The sequence below is a fragment of the Protopterus annectens genome, chromosome 2.part0 (assembly GCF_019279795.1).
Source record: "Protopterus annectens isolate FY-2018-M chromosome 2.part0, PAN1.0, whole genome shotgun sequence".
NCBI classification, from domain to species: Eukaryota; Metazoa; Chordata; order Ceratodontiformes; family Protopteridae; genus Protopterus; species Protopterus annectens.
The window spans coordinates 1,938,583,034-1,938,595,430 of record NC_056728.1 but is presented as its reverse complement, the minus strand read 5'-3'; the positions used below and the strand labels follow the sequence as shown (position 1 = coordinate 1,938,595,430).

The following is a 12,397-nucleotide window of genomic DNA, read 5'->3' as shown; positions in this document are numbered from 1 at the left end:
TATTTTTCCCTCCCCCTACTCTACCCACACACCTCCAATCCCCAGGGGTCTGCCACCTGGCAATGCTGCCATTTAATCACAGTATCTGAAAAAAGATAGCCATCACCTTTCCTATGGCATTCATTAAGCAATGATTTATTTTATTTATTTATTTATTTTTTATTTATTTATTTGCAGTTTGTTTACCAGGGTGGTCCATTGGGCCTTGAGGAGCCCGTTTTCAATGGAGTCCTGGGGAGAAAAGCTCCAAAGATACAGCTAGTTATAATAACAGTATTACAAAAAAAAATACAACTAGTTATAATTACAGTGTTACAAAAAATATTAAAAAATAATTCTAAGTTACACAGAGTACTAAGAAGACATAACTGTGAATCTACTAGATACTGATGCAGAGGTTAAGAGAATTTAGAAAATAAAATGTCATAGTAAATAAAGTATCAGAGTTGTAGCAATGATCAATAGCAGGGTATATGCAATATCCCAATGTTAAATGTCAGAGTAGAAAAGTATTACAATTTTAGGAATAGTCAATGTCAGGGTAGAAAAAGAATCACAGTGTTAATAACTGAGTTTGTTCATTTGTAAAAGGTAGTGCAAAGTACCCCAATATAAATGTTTTAAGGAGGAATAAAGAGAGACAGTTACTAAGAATGTGTCAACAGAAGTGTTTGAGGTAGGGAGGGATTATAGATAGAGATATTATGTAGGCTGAGAGCAAGAGCATTCCCACAGTGATGTTAGGTGAGACTGGAGAAGAGATTTAAAGACAGAGAGGCTACTGGTGGTATGGATGAGAGGTGGGAGGGAGTTCCAGTGGCGTGCGAGGCAGAAGGAAAGGAGATGTTTGCCAGGTGGGTGGGAGGGTTTATGCAGTTCAATTCGATTTTGTTGGTTGGATCGTAGGCATCTGTTAGGAAGATGCATTTTAAAGGTTGAGATGAGGGAGGGGCAGAGAGAGGCGTTAAATATAAGTTTATGTGCTTGGATGAGTTGTGTATAGATGAGATAAATGGGGAGTTCAAGCCATTTCAGTTGGTGTAGGGAGGTACAGTGATGGGTGTTGGATCTGTGGCCAGTTGTGAATTTTGTGATCTTATAGTAGCAGGAGGAGAGTTTAGATTTGAGGGAGGAGTGCAGGTTGGTAAGGATAGAGGCTCCATATAGTAGGGATGGGGTTAGGTAAGTGTTAGTAAGAGTGAGCCTGGTGGGGGGAGAGATAAATTGGTAATGGTGGTAAAGCATGCCTAATTTTTTGTGAGTTTTTCTGATATTTGCCTGCAAATGGTTGCCAAACTTTAGCTGGTCATCAATTAGGATACCCAAGAGTTTGGCAGTAGAAAGTTTCAAGAGAAGTGTTATCTTTACTGGTAATAAGGAAAGAGTGTTTATCTAGGGTAATGCTTCTGGAGGGGGAAAATAACATCAGTTTAGTCTTATTAGCATTTATTGCTAAATGATTCTGAAGCATCCATAGTTCTGTAGCAGAGAATGCTTCTTGGGTAAGTTTCATTAGTGTAGATGAGCAGGAGGAAGAGCAGATTATTGTTGAATCGTCAGCATATTGAACAAGTTTAGAGTGAGGGATGGCCTGGTGGAAGTCATTGATGAAGATGTTAAATAGAAGGGGTCCTAGAATTGATCCTTGGGGTACACCAGTGGCTGTGAATTGGAAAGGGGAAATTGCTTTTTTCCACTTGACTGCTTGTTGCCTATCTGATAAGTAGCTGGTGAACCAGTTAAGAGAGGAGTGGGATAAGTGTAGTTTAGAGAGCTTAGTAAGAAGAAGGTTATGAGAGATGGTGTTGAATGCTTTAGAGAGATCTAAGAGGAGGGTGGAAACGATGAGACCAGTGTCACGGGCCTTGTTTACAGTTTCAAGGAAGGAGAGGAGAGCTGTGGTAGTACTATGGCCAGGACGGAATCCATGCTGAGTGGAAGTTAGTAGGTTATTATTGATGAGGTAGGGTAGGAGTTGTAGGTGGAAGCATTTTTCGAGAATTTTAGAGATGGGGGATAGGATAGCGATGGGACAGAAGTTGGAGATGTCATTATTATTGCCACCCTTGTGCAGTGGAATAATGTAGGCCTTTTTCCAAATCTGGGTAACATGGAATTCAGAAATAGATCGATTTATTAGGATGCTGATAGGGTAGGCTATGGCTTCTGCAGCAGTTTTTAGGAAGAAGGAGGGTATTTCATCGGGAGCATTAGAACATGGTTTTAGTTTTTGAAGAAGTTTTTTTATAGTAGAGATGGGAATAGGGTTTGTGGTGAAGTGAGGACATTGGGAGGTATTGAAGTTTTGAGAGAAGGGGTTCTGGGGAGGTTGCTGGGGGGCTGGTACTTTTGTGGTAAAGGATGATGTTAATTTAGAGATGGAGTCAATAAAGAATGAGTTAAATTGGGTAGCTAGATCTGAGACTGAGGCATTTGGGTCAGGGCATGAATTTTCTTTTCTACCTGGGCTTAGAAGGGAAGAGATGCCATCCCAGAATTTCTTGGGGTTATTGTTGTGTTTATTTTGAAGAGTGGAAAAATAAGCTTTGCGGTTGGTGTTAATGAGTTTTTTTTTGCTTTGTTGCGAAGTATTTTATATTCATTAAAGGAAATGGAAGTTTTTGTTTTGTGATAGTGGTTCCAGGCTTTATCACAATTTCGCATAGTAATTAGGGTGTTCCTAGTTAGCCAAGGGACGGATTTACTTTTTATGTGTTTAGTTCTTAATGGAGCAAAGGAGTCAAGCAAGCTTAGGAAGGTTGTATTGAAGTAAGTAACTGTGTTATCAAGGGATAAAGTTCTTAATGGATTCCAGTTGGTTATTTTTAGATTGTCAGAGAAAGCATTGTGGTTAAAGTCTTTTAAGAGGCGAGTAGTGATGTAGGAGTGGGATAGTTGAAGGAAGAAGGGAAGGCGAAGGGCAAAAGTGGGGAGATGGTCTCCAAGTGGATCAGGAAGGGTTGAGATTTAATGATATATAATGTCACTGCTGTGTTGCAGTGAGTTGTGATCCTTGAAGGCAAACTGCCGAGGTACCAGATCGTGAACAATAAAGGAGAATACTGGAGAAGTACTGGCTGTTTGGTGTGTTGTGCTTTATCTTTTTACTGTTTTGAGTCAGGAAGGGTACCACTCTTGGAGTAGTAGTGTGGGTGGGAAACTAGAATCCAGTCTAAGGTGCTGCCAGATATGAGGTCTTTGGAGGGTCTGGTTGGGGAGTTAATAAGTTGTGTGAAGTTATAAAGATTTATATTGATGGAGTTGGGTGGGGATTGTATGTTTTCCCAGTTAATGTTAACATCTCCGAGGATTATAGTTTCATTTGTTATATTGGATGAGAGCCAGGAGAGAATGTCTTCTAGGACAGGGATATTATCCCCAGGAGGGATGTAATGAGTGGCTATGCAGATGGATTTTTGTTCGTTTACTTGAAGAAGGGTTAAAAGTAATTCAGCTTTTCCAAAATTGGGGACAGGTTTAGAGTAGGGGGTGACTGAGAGGGACGAAGGGAAGAGGAGACTTACACCTCCTCCTTTTTTATGAGTTCTATCATGTCTGATAATACTGTAGTTAGGTGGAGTAAGTTCTGAGTCTTTAATGTGTGGCTTGAGCCATGTTTCTGAAATGGAAAGAAAATCAGGTTTGTTATGATGGAGCCAGGCATGAAGTTGTGGGATTTTATTACATATGCTTTGGGCATTGAGTGCGGTGAAGTGGAGGGGCCTACTAATTGAGTGGGGAACAGGAGATGGGGAGGGAGAGATGGGAGTGGCAGAAGGGCCGGGATTTGGGTGTATATCTCCAGAGGTAAGTATGGAGATAGTGTGGTGTATGAGGAAAAGGAAGGTAGAAGGCAGGTCTGCCTGGAAACAATCAGGAGAGTAGAGGGCAAGTAGATGGTGAGTATATAGTGTTGCTAAGAGAATAGTTGGCATACATATAAGAGCAGAGACGTTTTGGAGGACCACACAGGGCACAAATTACATAGACAGCTATACTTACAGAAAGTCAGAGAGGAAAGGCTGAGATGGACTAGACAGTGAGAGAAAAGGAGGGGGGAGAGAAGATATACTAGCAGCGAGGAGCAGGAGAAAAACAAAGTAGAGATAGTAGTATCTTCAAGGTAGTAAGTGGGAGACTATAGTCAGTAAGAATAGGCAGAAATGCAGTGAGAGTGGGTATGGGCTTAAGGTCCGGGGAGGAGAATAGTAAGAATGGTAGAACAGCACAGGAACAGTATGAAGGCTGAGGGTAGCTGTAGAGATAGAACAAGGGCTGCTGGTATCTGCTTTATGTGGCAATTAGCAGGGGAGCACTATAAAGGCTATTATATCATTCACTCTAACATTAACCAAGACACTAGTTCATCATATAGCACATTCTACAGGGACACATACTTCCAAGGGACTTTATTTATTTTTGGGTTGTCATATGCAAATACATAACATGCTATACATAAGAAACATTCATAGGAAACACATCACAATACAAAACACAAGTAAAATTAATCCCTGGATCACTTAAGGAAAACAAATCTTCGCATTGACTTTAGACTATCTGTCTATGAAAAATAAGGTGTATAACATTTTGAATGAAAATACAAATCCAGAGTACATTAAAAGTTTCTTAAATCACCAAAAAAGGAAGACCAAGTACTGCACAGACCACAATAATAGGAAGGCCAGCGATTTATTTATCAGTGGGCTTTCTAATATTGTGGTTTGTACATAAAAAATTTCTTTTAGAATTCTTCATGTATAAACATACTGTGTTTACATTATTCAAAGAAAATAATCATAAAATAGGGGTTCCCATTAGATGACTGAAGATGCAGTCTATTAAATGCGTCTTGGTCATACTTAAAACAATGAAAAAGCAAAATAGCAAAGCGGCTTTTATGCAAATTCTTTCCCAAGGAAAAAAATGTTTGGCTGCTTCTGTTACTTTGCTGTTTTTCAGCACTGTAGTGCGATCTCAGAGTTGGTATATTTAAGTAGGGGGGGTGTCAATTTTTTTTTCTTTTCTTTTTTTTTTTGGAACAGCTAGCATAACGTTCAACATTATCAGATTGAAAATGATGCATAGCATTACACATGGAAAGCTTTCCTTCCTTCCACACAGCATGCAATCAAATGTATTTAGTAAAACTTTGAAGAAATACTATTAAACAGTAAATATATATATATATATATATATATATATATATATATATATATATATATATATATATATATATATATATATATATCAATTAGAATAAGTAAGGCAGAGCTGAAAGCAAAGTATTTCACAAGACAGAGCTCCTATAACAACATCTTAATCCAGTCAAGGTGCAAATAAATGAGAATTAAAGCAGAAGAAACAGTGAAAGCATTCCTGATGGGAAGAAGTCTCTAATTTTACTCAAATTCATCAGGAGCCCTACTGAGCATGCTCAAACTTAAGGGGGAAATGGTGTGTGTGTGTGTGTGTGTGTGTGTGTGTGTGTGTGTGTGTGTGTGTGTGTGTGTGTGTTTGTGTTGGGGGACTGGGGGTTGGGGTAGTAGAGTGAAGCTTTTTTGGCTCTTTTCAAATTGCTTTCACCTTTTAACTGTCCAGAATTTTGCAGGATGTCCAAATGTTTCCCTCATATTTTTGGTCTGTTCCTCATAAAATTTGCGTTTTTTTTTTTCTGGCAAATCACTGAAGACTGAAGTCACTAAATAATGATAGATATTTGAGGTTTCAGACTTCATATCCCTCAGAAAAATGAATATTAATGCAAACATTGTCATTTAACAACTTTCTAAGTCTATAAGACCAATATTTAGAATGTGTTCCTGATTCTGGACTTACGTTCTTGTATTATTTTTGGCTTTGGCCAGAATTCTTGCACTTAGAGGTTGGCAGGTACAAAAATGAAAACAGTTGAAAACATTACTTCTATACAAAATCCGTAATAACCCCTTTAAAATCATAATTATACATTAATGATACAACTTTAAATGTCTATTACATAAAGTGGAAAAGGGGATTTTATAATGATGCACGGCAGCATTGCAGCATTTTCCATATTATAAAACTCGCAGATGATATTAACCTGTTGTTTTCTGCTACTACACTCTGCCATTCATCCCGCACACTGCAGAATAGTATTCTTCAACTAGAACTGTGGGTCTCTTTCAACTGTTTAAAATTTAATATGCCTAAACCCAAATCCATACCATTTTTCAACAAGAGGAATAATAAAACAACTATAGATGTTCAGGGATATTCTACCTGTAGTCGCTGTTTGATAATTAACTGATTATTTAGATATATATATATATATATATATATATATATATATATATATATATATATATATACATATGTATATATATATATATATATATATATATACATATATATATATATATACATATATATATATATATATATATATATATATATATACACACATATATATACATACATATATATATACATACATATATATATATATATATATATATACACACACATATATATATATATATGTCTACATATATATATATATTTATATATATATATATATAGATATATATATATATATATATATATACATATATATAGATATAGATATATATATATATATATATATATATATATATATAGATATAATCAGTTAATTATCAAACAGCGACTACAGGTAGAATATCTGGCGAAAGCCAAACACACTCTGGCTAGGCTTATAAATGCCCTAGGGCAGATACCCTAGTGTAAACCTATGAACCTATGAACCTATGAACAAGATTTTTGCGTTGGGAGAATGTTTTTGGGGTGAACAATTGTAATTCTAATTTCTGGGGATTAAGTAGGAGCTGTGAGTTGTCTAGCCAGGATTCTATGGATATACAGGATTCTTGAGTAATTTCTTGATGTTTTTGTAGCTTAGAGGTGGTGCAGGTCAATATGTAGTCATCTCTATATTGTTCAAGAGTGGCATGTTTGGAAGCAATGCATAGATGGTTTATAAATATGTTAAACAGGAGGGTACCAAGTAAGGAACCTTGTGGCACTCCTACAGTAATGGGAAGAAAGGAAGAATATTCTTGTTGCCATTTGACTGCTTGGAATCAACCTGTTAGGTAGCTCTTAAGTCAGGAGAGGAAGGAGGTCGAGAACCAAGCAGGAGAGTTGTATGACAGTTTATTGTGAGAGATGGTGTTGAATGCTTTGGACAGGTCTAGGAGTAAGTGGTATTTCTGTTTTTATTCATGGTATCAGCAAAGTGAAGTAGGGCAGTAGTGGTGGTGTCGGGATGAAAACCATGTTGTATCAGTGAGAGAGGATTGTTTATAACAAGGTATTGAAGTAATTGGGAATGGGCACACTTTTGTAATATTTTAGATAATAGTAACTGGATGGCTATTGGTCTGAAGTTGGAGTAGTGAGAAGAAGCTCCTCCTTTATGAAGAGGAAGTACATGCCTTCTTCCATATGGCTGGGAGATGAGACTCTAAAATGGATCTGTTTATTAGTACAAATACTGGAAATGACTGAACTTCAGCTACAATGTTTAGGAATTAAGGAGAAAAGCTGTCTTCAGCAGAGCTTGCAGTTTTTAGTTATAGGAGATATTTTCTTGGGGTGTCAGTAAGGACAGGTTTGAGTGAGAAATGAGCTTCCATGGGGTTTTGTTGTTGGGCGGTTGGTCTGATGGCGAGGTTGTCTTTGTTAAGTGAGGCTACATATCAGTGACTGTTGGCAAAGTGTCTTCTGGGTAGAGACTGGGTGGTTGACTTTGTACAAATGACCAGCAATTTTTAAGATTCTTTTGCTGTGTCTGCTGTAAGTTAAAGCAGTGGAGTGTTTTTTTTTGTTAAGCTTTATGTTGTTTTTGTTTTTATTTCTTATCTGTCTGAAGTGTAGATGTTTTCCTGGGATTTGTTGGGATGCTATGTTTTCCAGGCCTTGTCTCTAAGCACCATTTGTTGCCTACTGTTTATAGATAGTCATGTTGCTCGATTATGTATAACTGTTTTTCTCCTGATAGCAGCATATTCATTCAGTATATTGGTAAAGGTTTTATCAAGTTCGAGGGGTTTGTCTAAAGGAAGATTTTTAACAAATTGCATTGCTTGAGAGTAGAAATGTCTACATTAAAACTAGACATATTACACACATTCTTAAATGCACAGTGTTTTACTGGATTGCATACAAGCATGTTCACAAAACTGTGCAGGTGGTCACCTAGGTTGTCAGATAGTGTTCCATAGTTATCAATATTATTTGGTTTAGCTGAGAGAATCCAGTCTAAAGTAGAAGCATTGGAAGAGGGCTTGTTATATATTGTTGGTGTATTGATGGGTTAAGAGAAACCATACAAGTTAAAACTGGTAGTGAGGTTATCAAATACAATTTGGGCCAAGTCATTGTAGATGTCCAGGATAGTATGTCCTCTGCTGTGCTGATATTTTGTCAAGAGGGAATATATAAAGGTATGATACATATGGTCTTATAAGAGTTTAGTTTGGGTAAGGTAATAAGAATTTCTGCATTAATGAATAACAAGTGCTTTTTTCTGATAAAGTGATATGTTCAGGTGTTTTGGGTGTATGATAGCTACTCCAACATTTTTTTATTTGCATATACAGTCTGCTTGAATGACACATCCTGAAGGGAGGATTTCAGTGTCTTTGACTTTTACAGATTTGAGTGAAGATTATTTTTATATGGTTCTTCCAAGTTTTGGGTTAAAATGGGAAGGCTTTTCTAGTTTCTATTGTTTTTGGTTAGGTATCACTAGGGCTTCTTGCCAAATGTTGTCAAAAGTATTCTCTATTAAACAGAGGTCACATCTATGAGTAAGGGAAGTGGTTATGAACTATTTAAATCAAAAGGTGCTTCAGCAAAGTGTTAGTTTAAGGGTATGCACACTTATGCAACCAACTTATTGTATTTTTTTATTTTTTTTATGTATTCCCCTAACAGATTTGTTTATTTTTCATTTGAGTTGTACAGGTTATTGGTCACATTAAAGGTGGAAAAAGTTTTGAAATGATTTCCTGTGGTCTAATTTTTTATATCACAAAAACCTGACATTTTAACAGGGGTGTGTTCACTTTTTATATCCACTGTACAATGCCTCAAACTGAATGCAAAAATATGCATCATTATCCCCTTTGGGGAGAGTGACATCCCCACAAGTTATCACAATAATAACAAGGTCCTAAGCACACAATCGGTCGTGAGGGACATGGGTACCCAGGTTGATAGCAAACTAACTTTTGACCACTATATTGCCTCCATTGTATGGAAAGCTTTCTACGTGGCCCACCTCATTAGTAAGGGTATCTCATCCACTGACAAGCTGGTCATAACATCCCTCTATTCTTCCCTTATAAGACCCATTATTGAGTACAATGCCCCTTTCGGCATGTACCTCACAAAGCACACACAGCAGCTGGAAAGATCACAGAGGTTCCTCACAAGGAGAATCAAGGCCCTCAAACATCTACCCAAAGGCCCTGTCCCTCAACTCAGTCTTCTACAGACTCCTCAGAGGTGACATCTGTCTGGCATACAAGGCAATCTCAAACCTAGCCTTGATGAGATTGCTGTCATATACTTATTAAACCCTGTTCCCGAAGAAAAAACAACTAGGAGAAAACAGGGTGAGAATTCACCATTATCTCAATGTTCAGAGGCATTTTTAGTCCAGATTGCCAGAGATGCAAGCCCATTTTTTTAACATAACGTGATAAATGTCAGTCACTTTTTTACATTGGTACTAGATTTACATTTCAAATTTTGTGATTTAAACATTCTTTCATATGGCCAAGCTTTATCACGTTGTTTTTCATAGATTTTCCAAGTGAAGCTAGCCCAGTAGTACAAAGGCAGGGCACCTCTTTCATATGGCCAAGCTTTATCACGTTGTTTTTCATAGATTTTCCAAGTGAAGCTAGCCCAGTAGTACAAAGGCAGGGCACCTGTTTGTGCCATTGCAACCTGGTTCAAGAATGGACTTATGCCAGCGATAGGGCTGGTTAGGGGGGATAGGATGAAGTGGTAGATGGCCAGCTATCTTAGCCAGTGGGAGGGTGAGATTGAAACCGCATGCCTGTGTGGTATCTAATGGAAACCATGAACCACACAGGATATCTCCTTACAAAAAGGGGCAACAATGACATCATTCCACTTTTCATTTGACATCATTGCAGATGCCACAGTGTCATTCTACTACTGGTTTCCACCACTAGAGACACTCCCTCGTAGTAGAAGCTGAAGTTACATAATCTACAGTGTGGAGGTCTCCCTTGTTGACATATTAAGCCTAAATCATTCTGAAGTAAAATACAATTTATTTTACCACGTCATCAACTGAATCATTTTGCTGACATCTGAAAGATACTTCATCAGTTTCAGATCACAGTTTTCCCCATAGCAGTACTTAACATCCAAGTCATTCTTGTCAATTTGTTACTACCGCCTCATCAAATAAAAATGGTAAAGACCTATGGCATACTTTTGCTACTTTATAGTTGTAATATTCCCTCATAAACTGTATTTCAAATGCTTATACATTGCCCCTTGCAGAAAAGTTTAAGATTCACTTTGTAAAAATATTAACAAAATAATACTACAGTGACGTACTTCACTGTAAAGCTTATGTTGCTCTAACAGAAGAGATTTTTTTGCCAGCATAACTGACAAATAAGCTTATTATTGTAATGAAATAATATTACTGTCTTGTATGTACCTGACCTCTATAGTGAATAGAACAGCTGGGTCTTTACTGCAACTCACATAATGAATTGCACATTACACTTACTGAGAGTATGCTTATGAAGTCACAATTCAACTAAATTCTAATTTTCTAGTTTTAAGAAAGATATGAGTTCATAACTCCCAGAGTGCAGTGCTTGCATACTGAACAGTTTCATTATCGTTTCTGCTGTAAATCTGATGGCTTTGCTCACAGAATTACAGGCAAGAAAACATTTGCATTCTCATCTTCTTACAAGTCACATTTCCCATCTACACCTGATTTGCCTATTTAGGGAATTTCATTATAATTTTAATATCAACGGAGGCTTCTCGCTTTTCATTCACCTAGCCTTGCTCTCTAAGGACTGTGGCCTCTGAAATATTTATCATTATTAATGCTTCCAAAATATTTCTAGTGCTATAATTTCAAACATCTTTCAGTTATATAGTCCACATACTCTACTGTCAAAAGACCATCAAAAACTTCCTTACTATTCCTAATCCAGCTGTACTGCATTACGCCAGCCTCAACCCTTCTTAGAAATGACCAGCCAAGGTTTTTGCTACTTTTCTATACCATGATAGAATCTATTATCAAGTACCAGTGCTTTCCCTGCTCTGAAAATGTATCTGCATTCATACATTCTTCCATTGCAGTTTGTTTTAATCTCTTTTTTTTCAATTCTGTAAGAAATAACATTCATGTTTATACTTTCATCTTACCACTAAGATAAACTGTCTTGAGAGACACAGTGTCATAAAACTGTGAAAATTACAAAAACTGCAAAAGTCAGAACACATTATTCTACCTGGAATTATTATTAACACATATCTAGAAAATACATCTGTGTGGAAATCCAGAAAAAGGTACACAAAGGTAGGATATGTATTGTTATTTCTCCTTTCCTACTGCATAACTTACCACAACTTATGAGACACATAGCTCTTAACCTCTTAGCACAAAAAATCTGGACATTGCCAAAAATAATAGGGAACAAAGCCCCAAAAATAGAGACAAATTTTAAACATTGTTCTTATAAACCTAGAACATTGCTAGAATAAATGGGTTTGCATTTCCATGTATTTTGTGAGGGATATGAAACTCAAATGTCTGTCATTATTTAGTGAAATTAATCCTCACTAATTTGCCACAAAAATCCAGAAAACCACAAATTTTATGAGAAACAGACCAAAAATATGAGGCAAAACCTGGACATTCTGCGAAAATAAGGACAGGTGAGAGGTATGATGAGACATTTGTTTATCCAATCTTTTTAAACAGAAGGTAACATATTCCTGTTTTATATAATATGTGATGGCCACGTATACTTATTTCCTAATACACTTAGAACCTATATGAACAGAATTATATATAAATGCATTCTATATTGAAACTGGCAACAACATTTTACTTTTTATTATATTTCTGTCACTTACCCACACAGGTTGGTATTGTATCATTCCACTGAGCCAAGGCATTTGGAACAGTCTGGCAGACAATAGCTTTGGAGCCTTGTAAAAGATATCCCGGATTGCACTCAAAACGAACAACAGAGTTGGCAGAAAACTCAGAACCAATTTTTCTTCCATATCTTGGCTCGGGAACAGAAACGCACTGAGTATCACTTGTCTGTGGAACAGCTGAAACAGAAAAATGATATTT

General features: G+C 36.9%; 1 protein-coding gene across 1 annotated transcript in view; it reads right to left on the bottom strand.

The window, feature by feature from the left end:
- Positions 1 to 12,397, bottom strand: part of LOC122792903 (CUB and sushi domain-containing protein 1-like) — a 4,548,980-nt gene that overhangs the window by 3,023,115 nt on the left and 1,513,468 nt on the right. Inside the window, exon 23 of the mRNA XM_044060461.1 lies at positions 12,172 to 12,375. Coding sequence (XP_043916396.1) covers positions 12,172 to 12,375 — 204 coding nt within the window. The remainder of the gene's footprint in view (positions 1 to 12,171; positions 12,376 to 12,397) is intronic.